Raw genomic sequence first — 14,141 nt, forward strand, 5'->3', positions numbered from 1 at the left:
TATAGGGTGGTGCTATACTGGTCAGCTAAGCCAATTTTAAAAAAGGTACTGGTCTCTAGTTAACTTCCTGTGCACTGGGTTCACTGCTCGGCTCATGGGTTGACTGGAGAGAACATCTGGACTCCCATCAGACTCTGACCCTGTATCTGTAGCTCTTTCACAGTCTGACAGGCCAAGTTTGTGTTCTTATGCTGTTTTATCTACTTAAGAGATAATTGTCAACACCCCCGTTGACTGACAATTTGTATCACATTCCTGTATACTGATACTGTTGTATGCTGTCTTCAATTTGCCACTGATTGCTAATGAGCATATTGATATCATAATCAATAAAATCATAAATCAGGTCAACATGGACTGCGAGGTCTTTCCTGTGATGTTCAATTTGTGTTAAGAATGCAGACATATTCAATTCTTTGAATCATTTTTACAATTGGTGAAGTGATCTTTCAATTATGTGGTTAGATTTATCAGCCATGTCTATGCTCTGTTCGACTGAGTGAATTTTATTTTCTGGAGAGCAACACATTCCAAGGAAAACAAAACAACTTCCTCTTACATTTCCTCTTAGATCCAGATATACTACTACATACCTATTGCACAATAACGACTTCACCTGTGACGTCATATTAAAAGGTGAGAAACTGGTTCATAACTCCTCTACACGTTAATGAAAGCCATTGCCTGCTGTTTCGTGGAAATGTGTAAAACTCCAGCACCAAGACTTCAATTAAAGACCTGTTCTCCTGTTCTCTTAAATTTGAATACATGCAGCACTGCACAGCATTAAGACGCTCCCTGACCAGTCTGTAAGATCTGATGAAGGACCAGCAAAGACTGCGGGGGAAGAGATGGGCAGGGGGAGATCTACTTCAGGAATTATTTACTTAACTGTTAAAGAAGCAAGCTTTAATCAGTAATGTTTGTGATTGTGTATTTTAATCCACCTCAGTAAAGCCCATGTCTGTTGTTGTGACCAGCCCTCCAGCACGGTGCGATAAACTGCGACCTGTTTGCTTGTCCTCAGTTCTATATTTCCACAACCCATGAGCCAAGTTTGTTCCTACTGCTGACATAAACCTCTGAAGCACAGAGTGGATCACAACCGTTTTATTAAGCCCCTCCAATCCCCCGGCCCTACTGCCACTCCGTCACTGCCACCGAACCCAACCCCCTCCCCCCCTCCCCTCCTCAATCCTTCCTGTGTGGGTCGGCTTTGAGTTTCCATCTTCCAAAGTCCATGGTGGTGGTGGTTGTGGTGGTGGTGGTCGTGGAGGGTTTTAACCCAGGACTGAACATCCCTCCCCCACTTAGTGTGTTTATAGAATGTGGAGTCCATTAGCTGGCTCGCCTGCAGGGGGGAGCATCGGCGTACAACGCCGGCTCCTCTCACTCCTGAGCTATGCTCCTCAGCACGTACTTGACTGTGTAGGCAAACGCCGCAAAGCCTACAATCACAAACAGGTTGGCTAGAGCGCCACCTAGAAGTCCATGGTTGCGATTGGCCTGCTGCAGGCCAGGGGCGGGGTTGGCAGCCCCGAGCGGGACGGGACCTCCATTGAGGGCTGGGAGGCCATAGTGGGCATGTTGAGGGTCACCGTCGGGCACCACATCAGGTAAGGGGAGGGGCTGAGTGCGGGCGCTTAACTCCTCCTGGGCCTTCTGTTTCTGCTTCATCTCCTGGTGATGGGAGGGAAAGAGAAGGGGAAATATTAGGCCACCAAAAAGAAAAAAAGGAGAGAAGCAAATTGCAAGTTAGAGATCACCTCATACTTACATCCACTACATCAGGAAACAGCTCGCAGAACACTTTGTCCTTGAGGTTGAAGGCCAGACTTTGGGCTGACAGTTGTCTTTTCTGGAAAAAGAATAAAATGCATATTAAATGTCTGAGACGTCACAGGTCGTTCATGTCATTACTCAGCATTCATGATCACTTATGCAACCTCACCGTGTAGTCAGAGGTCTCGATGCTCCCGAGGGTGGGGCCCTTCTCGACCATGAAGCTGAGCAGACCCGTGAGGATGGTGGAGACGGACCATGCGGGGTTCCATGTGTCTGGATGGAAATCTGTGATGGACAAACATAACCTGTGGAGGAAACAGGCAAAGTTACAAAAAAGGGGAAAAGTGGAAAACAAGTTCTAAAATAACAACCAAAGCATTTTTCAAAAAGTCTTGAAATCCTGAATTTTAGCATTTCACCAATAAGAAACTACATTCTCACCTTGTATTACACTTAAATCTCCCATTTGGTGTTATCATATAGATACTTGGTGGTTTAAAGGGAAATTCCCGTGGAAATATGAGTTTTCCGTGATAATATCCTCCTAAAATAGAGACAAATATGATGTCACATGACAGATAACAAACTTAGCCAGAAAATGAGTCACTTCTTTCCATATCTGATATCACGTCTAAGCCACATAGATCAGCAAGTATAAGCATGTCAAAATGTGCCCGTTAACAGAAGCTACCAGAAGAGTAGGTGCTACTTCAATGTCAGGAGCTTTTACCTTCATATGGAGTTTTCTCAGGACCTCTGACTACATAGTGCCTAGAGAAGACAGGAAAGACGTGTGTTAGCCTGAGTCTGGGTTTTCTACTTCAGGCCCCTTGAAACAAACAAAGGGAGGATGCACATCACATGTTGGAGACAGGCAACAGCATATGACAACAGCATGGTTTCTAATTTTATCATTTTTAAACATTTTTCCTTCACGAAGATCCAACTGGGATCAAAACATCAAACAGCCAGCAGAAGAAAATTTAATTTAGGAATCATATCTCTGGCCAATTTCAGAACAGTTATAAATTCTATGGTAATTAACTTGATTGTTAACTGTCTCAGTTCTTAGCTCTTTTTATCCACTTTAGTATTGTTATTTATTTTTCGTGTCATGTTTAACTAACTTTTTTGTCCACAGACCTCCCTTGCATGAGATGTATGACCTCGACAGGACTCAATTGGTTGAATAAAAATGAAATAAAAATGAAATAAAACAATCTACAGTGTCAAAAAAAAGTATGCGAACCCTTTGGAATGACCTGGTTTTCTGCATTTATTGGTCATAAAATGTGATTTGATTATTCAACTAAGTCACAAATGTAGTCAAACAGTTTCCATAACAATGCTGTTTAGGGTCATTGTCCTGCTGCATCACCCAACTTCAGCTTCAGCAGGTGGTTAGCCACCCTGACATTATCCAGGTATCTTGCTGGATAAACTTGGGAATTAATTTCCCCCTTGAAGATGTCTAGCTGTAAATAAATAAATCTTAGTTTCATCAGTCCATAAAACATTTTTCCAGTAGTGTTGTGGACTGTCAACCTGCTCTTTGGCAACCTTCAGGGGCGCAGTGAAACTTTTCCTCTGTGGTATCCATGGCAAGACAACATGCTCCATGCAAGAGATATTGTCCGGCTCCAATGATTCTTCTAAGCAATTAGCAGTTGCTCTGAGGTTCACATAATTTTTCCAGTCTACACTGTGAATGTTTGAATAATGTTTTCAGTGCGGAAAAGAAGAGTACAATGATTTGTGTGTTATTTGTTATTCTTTGTTAAAATAGATTGTGTTTGTTTATTATTATGACTTGGATGAAGATCAGACCATATTTTAAGACAAATTTGTACACAAATGAAGGCAATTCCAAATAGGTCAAAGATGGAAAATGCCAGAACACCATTAAACACACACTACATGTAACTAATAGTGAGGTGAATCATAGATTAAGGTGCACAAATAAGCAGCTTGAGGTCTTGCGTTATCTAAATTTCATGTCCCGTTTTCAGTCCCGGAAAATCAACAGCATTTTTCAGGTGTGTCATCGATTGTAAAAATAAATATAGTTTGAACAAAGAGGGTAGGTTAAAGCAAACACTGGCATTTTAGTTAACAAAGTCATAACTTATAAAGGTATCAGTGTAATGAAGGTATAACCAGCATATGAACAAATATGTAGAGTGGCTTCAGAAAGTACTTTTTGTACACTTTATTGTGTCGTACATTTTATTTCAAATGGATAAAATTACCATTAAATATGAGATTTCAGTTTATGATTGTTAATAAATTTGCAAAAGGGGTTATCCCATGCCCACGCAGAATTTAGAACGTTTCCTTGTTCATGTCAAAAAAAAAAAAAAAAAAAAAAAAAAAAAAAGTCCTAGGTGAGTTGGTGGAATGACCCAAAAACATGTACTTACTGAGTGTAGATGGATGGGCAAAAATGGGAATTTAATAAAAATGAAATCTGCAACAAAACAAAATGTGCAAGAAGCAAAGAGACTGAATACTTCAAACCACAAAAGGAACCAGGAAGAAGGCTAACCGATGAATCATGGTAGTGACACTAAACTGCTTTCATGGGTCAACATGTACTGCAGGATTTTATATCATGTTCTCTTAAGTAATCTCCATGCATGCCAACAGATATTCCCTGACTAAATGACTAAATGTTTAACTTTTATTATGATATCTTTACTGCCTATCTATAACTAGTTACATAACAACAACTTTAATGGATTGTGTACAAAAATGTGCTTAGATTATTCATTATTTATAGATGATCTTTCAAGTCATCATGTTTTTTTTAAATCAGATTTTCATTGAAAAACTTACAACTCCTACAACCACACGCTGTGGGAGCTGGTTAATATTAAAACATGAAACCACTCTTTCCAGTTAATTTGGCTGTTCAATAAAACAAACTGATAACAGTATTCATGGGAACTACTGTCTTTTGAGGAGGAAATTTCAACATAGTTATCAGCATGGTTTACCAATACTAAATCTGAATATACATGTTTCAGTTGAATTTTCTTATGTAATTGGTCAATTCTGTTGGCACTGATTGTCTCAGAGACAGATGTCTTGAAACTTATATTTTTATATAATTGTTGGGGTTTTTAGAATTTAATATGTTTTTTGTGTCAGAGCTGGTTGATGTTTTAAAAACAAAGGCCTTCTCAGGATGAACACCTTACCATTCTAGGATGTTGGAGGGGAGAGGTTCTGCACAGATGTAAGGCACAGGGTCTTTCTTTATCCTGAGGTAATCCTGCTTAAGTCGCTGAGTGGCTGTGGTTGGAGCTCTCTTATTCCCGTTGTTGTTCATCTGAGGATTTAGAGGACATGCAAAAGAGAGAAACTACAATTTATCTTGGTATCTCTGGTCTTGAAATTTGTTAGTGTGGTAACACTATCAGGTTGTATTCCATTGCAATACTAGACCAAAGTGTATCCTTCCTTTACTGCAGACATTTCAACTGATCTTTCAGAAAACTCATGTTGTGTTCATGCTGTTGTGAGTGTGTGTCTAAACAGGCTCTGTGTACACTGCTTCACCTCAGTTGTTCCTGATATTTGGCAAAACTTCAAAATGCAGAGAATAAATATATATATTAGTATGATTGACAAGTGATTTTTTTAGAACAGCTATTTTACAGATACTGTCAACTGATTGGTGACGGGGATTTGTGGGGACTTCGTAGAGACTGAAGATAGTAATTAGGGGTCCTCTTACCACAGTACTGTGTACTGAGTACCTTGATACTGCACTTAACAACAACAAACATTAAGGAAGACTACTGCTGTTAGGAGTAAGATTTTTAATTTAATGCAAGAGGTAAGCATGGTTGTAATGACGTATCTATATATTACTTTTTAATTGCTCAATGGATTGTTTAGTCTGTAAAATGCCAATAAAAGACTGACTCACTATCAAAAGTCCAAAAAAAAGTCAATTTACAAAGATTTAGAAAAAACAGACAAACAGCAAAATCTCACATCAGGAAGCTGTAGCCAGCAGATCCGTGTTTCTCACAAATGCCACCGATTCATTTTATCAGTTCAACCTATTGGTAAATATTTTTTCAATGCGTTGCAGAATCAGGTGGCAGTCAAATAATAATCTGCAAAGTTATCAAATAAATGCAGCTATTGAAAAGCCCAACATTAATGTAGATTTAAGAATATTTATTATACCTCCTGGTTCTGTTAATATACTGTTACCAATGTAACACTTAAATGTATCTATCCAATTTTTTTTGTCTTAATTTCTTTTTATGTCTTATGTGACTTGTTGATATAAACTTGCCATGTCGACTCAAGTAAAATATTACAGTATTTCAATTTAAAACTTAGTGGAGCTCAAGTATTAAGTATTAAAAGTGAAATACGAAAAGTACTGATGTTTTGAGACTGTACTTTGCTACATCTTTGGGCCACACGACGTGGATTTAAATGTACTTTTAACTGGCTCTCAACCTCAACCTACTGAACTCAAGACAACTCCACTATTTGCCATCTGGCCTGCTGTCATGCGGCTAACAGCTGACATGTACTCGCTGCTGAGCTGAACTGTGACAGAGTTGAAATGATTTCAGCATCACTTCCTCATAAATGACAGGTTACTCAACGCAACTTGTGTTTTAGCTGAGGCTAATCCGCTCCTTGACGAGCTATGCTACTGTTAAATCTCTTTCTACCTGAACAGATCGTTAAGTTAGATAGACAGCAGACAGTCCCTCGACCACCGACAGTAAACAAACAGAGCAGACCAGCTCCAAACTGCAGCACAGCAGCATATTTTTAATTCAATAATCACAGCGTTATTGGTGCTGTCCGCTCAGGCAGGCTAACTGGACCCGGATAAAGCTTACAGGTACACTGGTCGCTGTGTTAGCCACCGCCGGCTAACGTTAGCTAGCCTAGGCCACAGCTATGTTTAGCTACCTGGCGTTAGCATCCACTAGCATAAACAGCTCTGTTATTAACGAGAGCGGAACCCCGCGTCTTCCGTATTTGCCAACCAGAGGGCTTGTAGCACAGACATACCTCTCCAGAGACCCCAGTGAAAATGGGTATTCGTGGCTGGACACGAAATAAGGGTGTTGTTTCTGTTGTCAAACCCCCAAACCGATAAGACGATGACACCGACGTAGCTTTGGCTCTCACCAGCAGCAGGAGAAGTGACGCTTCCGGTTTTCTTCTTCATTTGTGTTAAAGCGGTTAAAAACGACTTATCAAGCGCACTACTGTCACGAGCTGATCTGGAATATCACGTCTAATTGTAATCTCTCAAAAAGTCCAACAATATCTAATAGCCCTGCAAATTCTTAATAATCATAATACAGATACATACATTTGTATTCTAGTAATCAAGACACAATTGGCACATTACAAAGTCGTCTGTGTCTGCATCTTCTCTTCATTCACCTACACGTCTCTCTGGTGCTTTATGTTACTGCATAAACTTTGTTGCTCTTATATTTGTTTTCCAAAGTTTAAAAAAAAACAAATTGAGATGCACAAAAACATTCCAGAGGGTCTTTTACTCGCAATTTATTTTATTTCTGCAACCAGTTGCAAAACACAGTTTGAAAATTTGCAGTTGACAAAATGAAATTATTCAAAACAGTAAAGGGGCACTTCACTGATTTTAAACCTCAGGCACAGTTTACTCATCACAGAGAGCACAATGGCATCTGTGGAAACATTTGTGCAGATTATTTTGGCTTTGGCCCAGAGATTACAAATTTGTGGAGTGGAGTTTAAAAGACATGGGCATTTACCACTCAGGGAGGATCTGGCAAAATACACTATTGTGTTAGGCTACATAGCGGCAAATTAAAAATAGAGTTTGGTGCTTGACTCATACTTAAGAGTATGAGTAGTGTTGAAGACTTGTTAAATATGTCTCCTTCATCTTTATTGAAGTGCAATACTTAAGTGTTGGAGTGCCCCTTGAAAAACAGCTGATGTGTCCAAAGATCTTCTGACATGCTAGGACAACCTGGTGTCAGGTCAACTGAAGTAACACTTGTTCAAAGGAACTGTTTGAACTAAATAACATTTTTGACAAGACCAAGGTCTGTAATCTTGGCCTTATTGACTTAATTTATTTACAAAATAAGCTGAGGACAATAACAAGCCAGTTATGAAATAGTACTTGCTAGGTTTTGACCATTTGCTTACACTTGCAGCACTCACTCCCTAGAGTAAAATGTCTCTTTTAATGGCATTAAATGCCTCCCTTATGATTCCAAGGTCACTGAAGAGTGGTCAGTTGAAGTGGTGGTCAGCGGTGGCCACTATGGCTCCTGGCAGCGGCTGAAGTGTACACTCCTTCTCCTCAACTTCTCGGGCTGGAGAGACGCGAGGAGAGAAAACTCGCGAAAGACATCAATATAGGAGACGTGACCTGCAACAGGGGACACTTAAGTCAAGGGGGTGGGGTTGTCGTAGGCACTGTGGAGACTGCGGTAACCAGTGTGCTGGGTTTTGCTTTCCTTTAAGTGATAAACACACCAAACCATTTTAATGCCATAAAATACAGGAAATAAGCCAGCAAATAATGTAATCTCCAGCAACGCACATTCAACTATTCAGGGAGAAAGACAGAGCAGATAAACCTCTGCTTTATGCACCCATGAAAGAGCAAAGCCCCCCAAAAGCATTGCCTCAAGATAGAGTGAAGCTCCTTGGTTTAGTTTGGTGGTACATAGATGCCTATTCCTTCAGGAAAATAAAAGTGATTCATTCTTCTATAAAGCATCTGTTGTTTATACAAGCAAATCCTTTGTCGCTGCCAGATGCTTAAGCTGTATTTTATGCATTTTTTTTTTTCAAAGAATACAGAGATGGGAGTTTCGGTTCATTTGCAGAACAGAAAATTAGTAACTTAAAGGGATAGAGTGGTAAGCATCCTGTCCATTTCCCTCCCACATCATCCTGGAATCCTTTGCCTTCTCATATTCAGGTCACTACCAAGTGATATGTGGATTCATGTGCTTACTGGTCTAATTCACATTTAACTGTAATATACTTACCCATTCTCTGTGACCTAGTTCCCACCATACATTGGATGTTTGAAAATTCTTTTGAGGTATAAACTGCAAATTTCCAAATGTATGTGGATAGCACATTATAGCTGAGTCTTGGGACATCTTATTAAGACACAATACTCCTCAACAGAATATTTCTGTGTCCTTCCAAATGCATCATTTCTCCCCAAGAGACAAATAAGATTCACAATATCAAAACGGCTTCAAATATTTTCCCAGAGAGAGGGAGTGTGTCTATGACAGAAAGGGAAACAGATCAGGACACCCTACAGATCACCCGCAACCACCAAAGCAGAGAGAATCCCAGTATCACACTAGTCCCTCTAGTAAGGCGGCCCAGGAGGCTTCACTCACTCTATCCCGAACATCCTTGGGTTTAACTCTCCGGCTGCCCATGGCAACCCCTGTGGTAACAGAAGCAATGATATGTCAGTCAGTGTTTATTTCCTCAAATGGACACGTGTTGTTTACATTTAGTGTAAGGTGACGAATTAGGCATTTCTGGCATGTGAGAACAAATTTTTTCAGTGATGGTGTAACAATGCTTGTGAAACCACACAAATGTTTTACACACTGGAGACACTGAATTATTCAAGGCACAGTGTTGCTGCTGCAGGCTAGAAATGGAAGCACTTTTTAATACCCATAAGATCCTAAACACTAAAATGATCTTAAACTTGTGTGCTGGCAGTGTGGACGTGTCCATGTGCACACCTTAGTTACAGTATATTTGTTGGCAGTAAGATATCTGGTTTATTGCTTTGAATAAGCCAAGTGCTACCCAAAAGTTTGTTATAGACCAAAAGACACACCAGACCAGATTGTGAAAAATACTATTCTCCCAACATCTGGCAATATTTCAAAATAGACAGATACCTAGAAATGAAATCTATCACTATTTTATTAATTGATCATTTAGAATTTTCTATAAACTATATGAAATATATTGCTGCAATGTTGAGAGAACGTCACACATAAGAGATGAGACAGGAAACAGAAATGAGAGCAACAAGCAGGAAGCAGGGTTAGTTCATCAAGAGTTTCTCAGTTTTATTGTATGCATTTTGTTTTTTTGTTTTTTTTTGTCCCCTCAGTGCTTCTAAAGACAAGGAAGAAAGTATTCCAAAGATATCCAAATGTCAGTGAACAGAAGAAGTAGAGCAGCAACTGTGTTAAAGTTCTGCCTGACAAGTTTTTTGTGGAAGAGAATAAAAAGACAAACATAAAACAGATCAGACAGGATCCGTGATTGAATGCTGAGAGGCAGGCAGTTGGCTTCGAGTCAAAATACACAAGTGTACTATTTACAGCATGTTTGCTTTGAACAGCACCTTTAACCAGTCCTATGTCAATACACACAATGGACACAACATTTAATACTTCCACCGGGGCGTGGGCCCTTAACAGTTTGGTCACAGTAGCTTCACATCACCCTCTAGACTTATTCTACTTGCAGTACATCAAACTATTGCAGAATATCACCTGCCATATCAAAATCTCTCTGGTCAGTCATATTTCTGTAACCTCTTTTGAACACGTGAGTACACCAACAGTGTTTCTACCACTCTGTCACTTCACAAAGCATGGTAAGACTATGCTGTATCTACTCTGAACAGTTTCAGTAAAAAAAAAACAAAACAAAACAAAACAAAAAACGTGATATCATACATCAATGTCAGACACTTTCCCTTTAAAAAGTCTTTGGCAGAGGAAAATAAAACCACAACATTAAAAAATTTAATCAGAATTGCTGTTTGTAAGTTCTGGTGGACACAAACAAACAAAAAAAAGACAGGAATGACGAAGTCACCACAGATTTGGTCCGTGGATGGAAGATTGGCACAGAGGTGCAAAAAGGAAGAAACTTCTGACACCAGAGGGGTCATGGTGGTACATGCTTACTCCACAGGACTGCACTGCACAACATGATCAAACCATAGAAAATTATTTCATCATGCTCATAATGCTAACGATGTTGAACTTCCCAAAAATAATTCTGGCAAAGCATGCAGAGAATACTGTTAGCGATGACCAGTGAGGGAAGCCAGAAATATATGTCCTTTGACCCCACAAGCGTGTACAATAAACTGCTCTAAAGAAATGTGCTCCATGTTCTCACCACAGATACTGTCATAGGGATAAGTATTTACAACAAAACTGAGGTGTGGTTATATACTCAGAAGTCGCCTTTGTTCTGTAAACGGCAGTAAACAGACGACTTGTTCAATGGTGAGATGTAACTCCAGTTTTATTCACTCCCTCACTGCAAAACTGCTCTGTTTGTCTGCAAATCACCTTCACAACTTAGCAACTTCTCATCCTCACTAGTAACTGACAAATGACTGCTATTAATTAAAAGATAAACTGTAACTACAATTTCCATAGTAAAGCCAGTAAAATCTCTTTCAGTGGTTTGTTTGGATGCCAAATAATTGTACTCATAGCAATCTAAGGCCATTCTAAAGCAAAAATGAAAGCAAATCGTCCTTCATGAGTGCTGTTACATGATGCAATGTAAAGACTTCCTGTCATAAATTCCAAGTAATGCTTTCAGACTAAAATGACAATCATTAACAGAAATGCAGACGAAAACTGCACCCAAGTATGCATTGCACTGGTCCTCTGGGGAGATAGACATAAATTAAAAAAAAAAAACAAACCAAAAATAAAATAGACAATAGATAGATATACAACAGCTTGAGCAGACAAGAACAATATAAAAAAGTCACACTAACTGAATGAAAATAAAAATTATAATACTGTAGATGGGAAAAGTGCACAGTTTCTTTTTTTTTCCTTTACATAATGTAACATAATATCATATTATTTAACTCTGTCTCTCAGTATTCTTTGACACATGCACTCATTTATTCTCCTGTTCACTCACTCACTCACTCATCATGTCACAAAGTATCTTAGAAAGCAAGCGAGGGTCTCTTCCCCACGAGCCCTTCAGTATTTTTGTCACAGTTTTACATTAAATTTCCCTTCCTGACCCCTCTTTATACACAGTAAACTACCCTGCCCACCTCTACTGTAGCTTCTCAGTTACTCTTTTTTTCTTTAAGTAATGGAACAAATACCATTTTCTTCACCTCATGCCACAGCACATAGTTAAAAGAATACCCATATAACCTCTAAATATGTATATTTACATTTCCGATTAAGAAGAGATGGGTAAGTTAGATGTCACACAGATGGTTTGGATAGATATAAAGTGTAGGGGGTTAATGCAGCAAAAAATTCTTCAGAGGTAAGAGCTGTTAGGCAACAGTAAACCCACACCCTGACACAAAAGGTTAAACCACGTTATGATAAATTAGAGGATAACCCTGTTAGCAAAACACCAAAAAGTCATTTTACTGTGTGTGTGTGATGTAGCTAGTATAGCAGTGCCGAGTAATGGCAAGCAGAAACATAGCGGTGATGCAGAGAAATGGAGGTGGTGACTGTATCGTCAGTAGAGTTAAAAAGGTCCATCAGGGGTCTCCCTATGACACAACACACCCCTGTAATGAGCAAGTGGTACTCTCCTCTCTTCTCAGACGCTCCCAGGAAGTTGCCCGTAAGCCTAGATCTATGTAAGTGACAGACTTGAGATCAGTGTCTAGGGGCAACTTCGTCTACATGATTATTTTCTGTTCCCAGTCAGGAGGAATATATACAGTATATATGTGTGTGTGTGTGTATATATATATATATATATATACACACACACACACACACACACACATATATATATAGAGCATGAGCTATGCTCCTGTATACAGAAATGACTAGCATTCGTCTATGGTGAGGCAGATGAATTCCTGGATGCACTTCCTATACTGCTGCTCAGTGGGGCTGCTGCTGGGGTATTGACCTGGTTGACCCAGCGGAGCCTCAGCCTCTCGCATCTCCTCGTTCATCCGCGCTAAACGCAATCTGTCGAAGAGAAGCAAGAGCGGGAGAGGGAGAAAAAGGATAGAGGAGAAGGGGAGGATAAACATAGAGGCAGAAATGAAAAATGGGGATAATAAAATGAGGGGAGTGTGAAAGTGTGGAAGTAAAGGGATTGAGATTTATAAGTGGGGGGAGACCATTAGAGAGGTGGTGAGATGGTGATGTGCAGTGAGGGAGAGAGGATGAGAGGAGGGAGGGAGGGAAAAAGAGAGTAAATGTCATCATCAACACCAGCTTTCATATTAACAGAAAAATAATTACATCTTGTCACAACATTTAGCTTAGGGCGAAAGTTCATTTTTGCCTTTGGAAACAGTCATCAAGACAAATGATCTTGACTCATGGTAAGCTTTTTTTCTGGAACTTTTAACTATTTCATGAGAGATAATCATAAATTAGGCTGACAGGTTGTGTCAGGCTGTTATTTGTTAAAGGAAAGGATTACACTTTCCGAGTTGTATGGAAAATGATGACTAATTCCCCTAACAACTGCTTTCGAATTCAGTTGGAATGCGGTATTCATGTTACAACAATAATTTTCTCTTGCCCAAGAATAATTAGGGTGAATTACAGGGTGACGATGTCTGCATTGGCAGCCTGGACAGCGATGCTTAGGGGATCATGTCCCTGCTCGTCAACCTCCGTCTGTGAAGCTCCTCTCTTCAGGAACAGACACACCTGGCTGTACAAGACACGATGTAGAGACAGAAAAGAAATAGATTAATACATCTGTTGTTAACACCAAAAATAGGAAAGATATAGTATAATTGGAGAATAAATGCACATGGAAATAAATAGCAGGTGAATCAGTAAAATATTTTTAAAATGTTAAACTGATGGATCTGCCATTCATTGATTTTTCCATGCAGTGAATTATGATTTGACACAGTGAGATGAAACTCTATGAGTGTAGGCCATTCAGTGAGAGGTGATCAAGGATGTTTGCCTCAGAAAATATGGCTTTTGGTAGTTTCAGTGGAAAATGGTTATTAATACTACAGTCCTAAAGAAATGCTTGGTAAGTGAAGTAGTCCTCGTCATGTCTGAGTAATTTCATTGAACTCACTTCATATCACACCTACAATACCCACTTTTTATTTTCGTTACATGCAAGCAGGGACATAAACTGGGAGTCACAAGGAGGTCAGAGGCAAACAGCTCTTAACCGGTTCCTTCCGCTTTGTTGGCTTTTCTTACCCAGTGTGCCCCAGGTAGGTGGCGTGGTGCAGCGGGCCTCTGCCTCTCATGTCCCTCTGGTTCACATCGGCTCCGTTCTGTAGCAAGAACTCACAAGCTATCAGAGAGCCCTGGCAGAGAGACAGACAGAGAGAGTTGCTTATTTTAGTTTACTTT

At 39.7% G+C, this 14,141-nt stretch overlaps 2 protein-coding genes across 3 annotated transcripts in view; both read right to left on the bottom strand.

The window, feature by feature from the left end:
* Positions 1-1,190: 1,190 nt before the first annotated feature.
* Positions 1,191-6,970, bottom strand: ube2j2 (ubiquitin conjugating enzyme E2 J2). Its single transcript, XM_022745561.1, has 7 exons — positions 6,838-6,970; positions 4,986-5,116; positions 2,516-2,556; positions 2,227-2,329; positions 1,952-2,090; positions 1,778-1,858; positions 1,191-1,680 (listed from the first exon to the last, which is right to left on the bottom strand). The coding sequence occupies exons 2-7, from the start codon at positions 5,114-5,116 to the stop codon at positions 1,390-1,392; spliced, it is 786 nt and encodes a 261-aa protein (XP_022601282.1). The 5' UTR covers positions 6,838-6,970; the 3' UTR covers positions 1,191-1,389.
* A 424-nt stretch (positions 6,971-7,394) lies between these two features.
* LOC111221852 (arf-GAP with coiled-coil, ANK repeat and PH domain-containing protein 3-like) overlaps positions 7,395-14,141 on the bottom strand; it is a 59,501-nt gene continuing 52,754 nt past the window's right edge. Inside the window, exons 22-26 of one of the 2 annotated variants that reach the window (XM_022745436.1) lie at positions 13,986-14,095; positions 13,360-13,470; positions 12,709-12,770; positions 9,201-9,250; positions 7,395-8,203 (exon numbers count right to left, since the gene is read on the bottom strand). In XM_022745436.1, the coding sequence (XP_022601157.1) occupies positions 8,135-8,203; positions 9,201-9,250; positions 12,709-12,770; positions 13,360-13,470; positions 13,986-14,095 (402 nt within the window). In that variant the 3' untranslated portion in view covers positions 7,395-8,134. Of the gene's footprint in view, positions 8,204-9,200; positions 9,251-12,577; positions 12,771-13,359; positions 13,471-13,985; positions 14,096-14,141 lie in introns of those variants that run through there. The other variant, XM_022745437.1, reaches the window with a different exon arrangement.

The sequence above is a fragment of the Seriola dumerili genome, unplaced genomic scaffold (genome assembly GCF_002260705.1).
Source record: "Seriola dumerili isolate Sdu_G_001 unplaced genomic scaffold, Sdu_1.0 BDQW01000088.1, whole genome shotgun sequence".
Classification (NCBI taxonomy): Eukaryota; Metazoa; Chordata; class Actinopteri; order Carangiformes; family Carangidae; genus Seriola; species Seriola dumerili.

Bases quoted from the DNA above. Each gene is read 5' to 3' on its own strand.
- ube2j2 (XM_022745561.1), bottom strand. From the start codon at position 5,116: ATGAACAACAACGGGAATAAGAGAGCTCCAACCACAGCCACTCAGCGA. The intron at 2,557-4,985 runs GTAAGGTGTTCA...TGTCTTCTCTAG, and splicing joins CCCTCCAACATCCTAGAATG to GCACTATGTAGTCAGAGGTC. The intron at 2,330-2,515 runs GTAAAAGCTCCT...TCTCTATTTTAG, and splicing joins TGAGAAAACTCCATATGAAG to GAGGATATTATCACGGAAAA.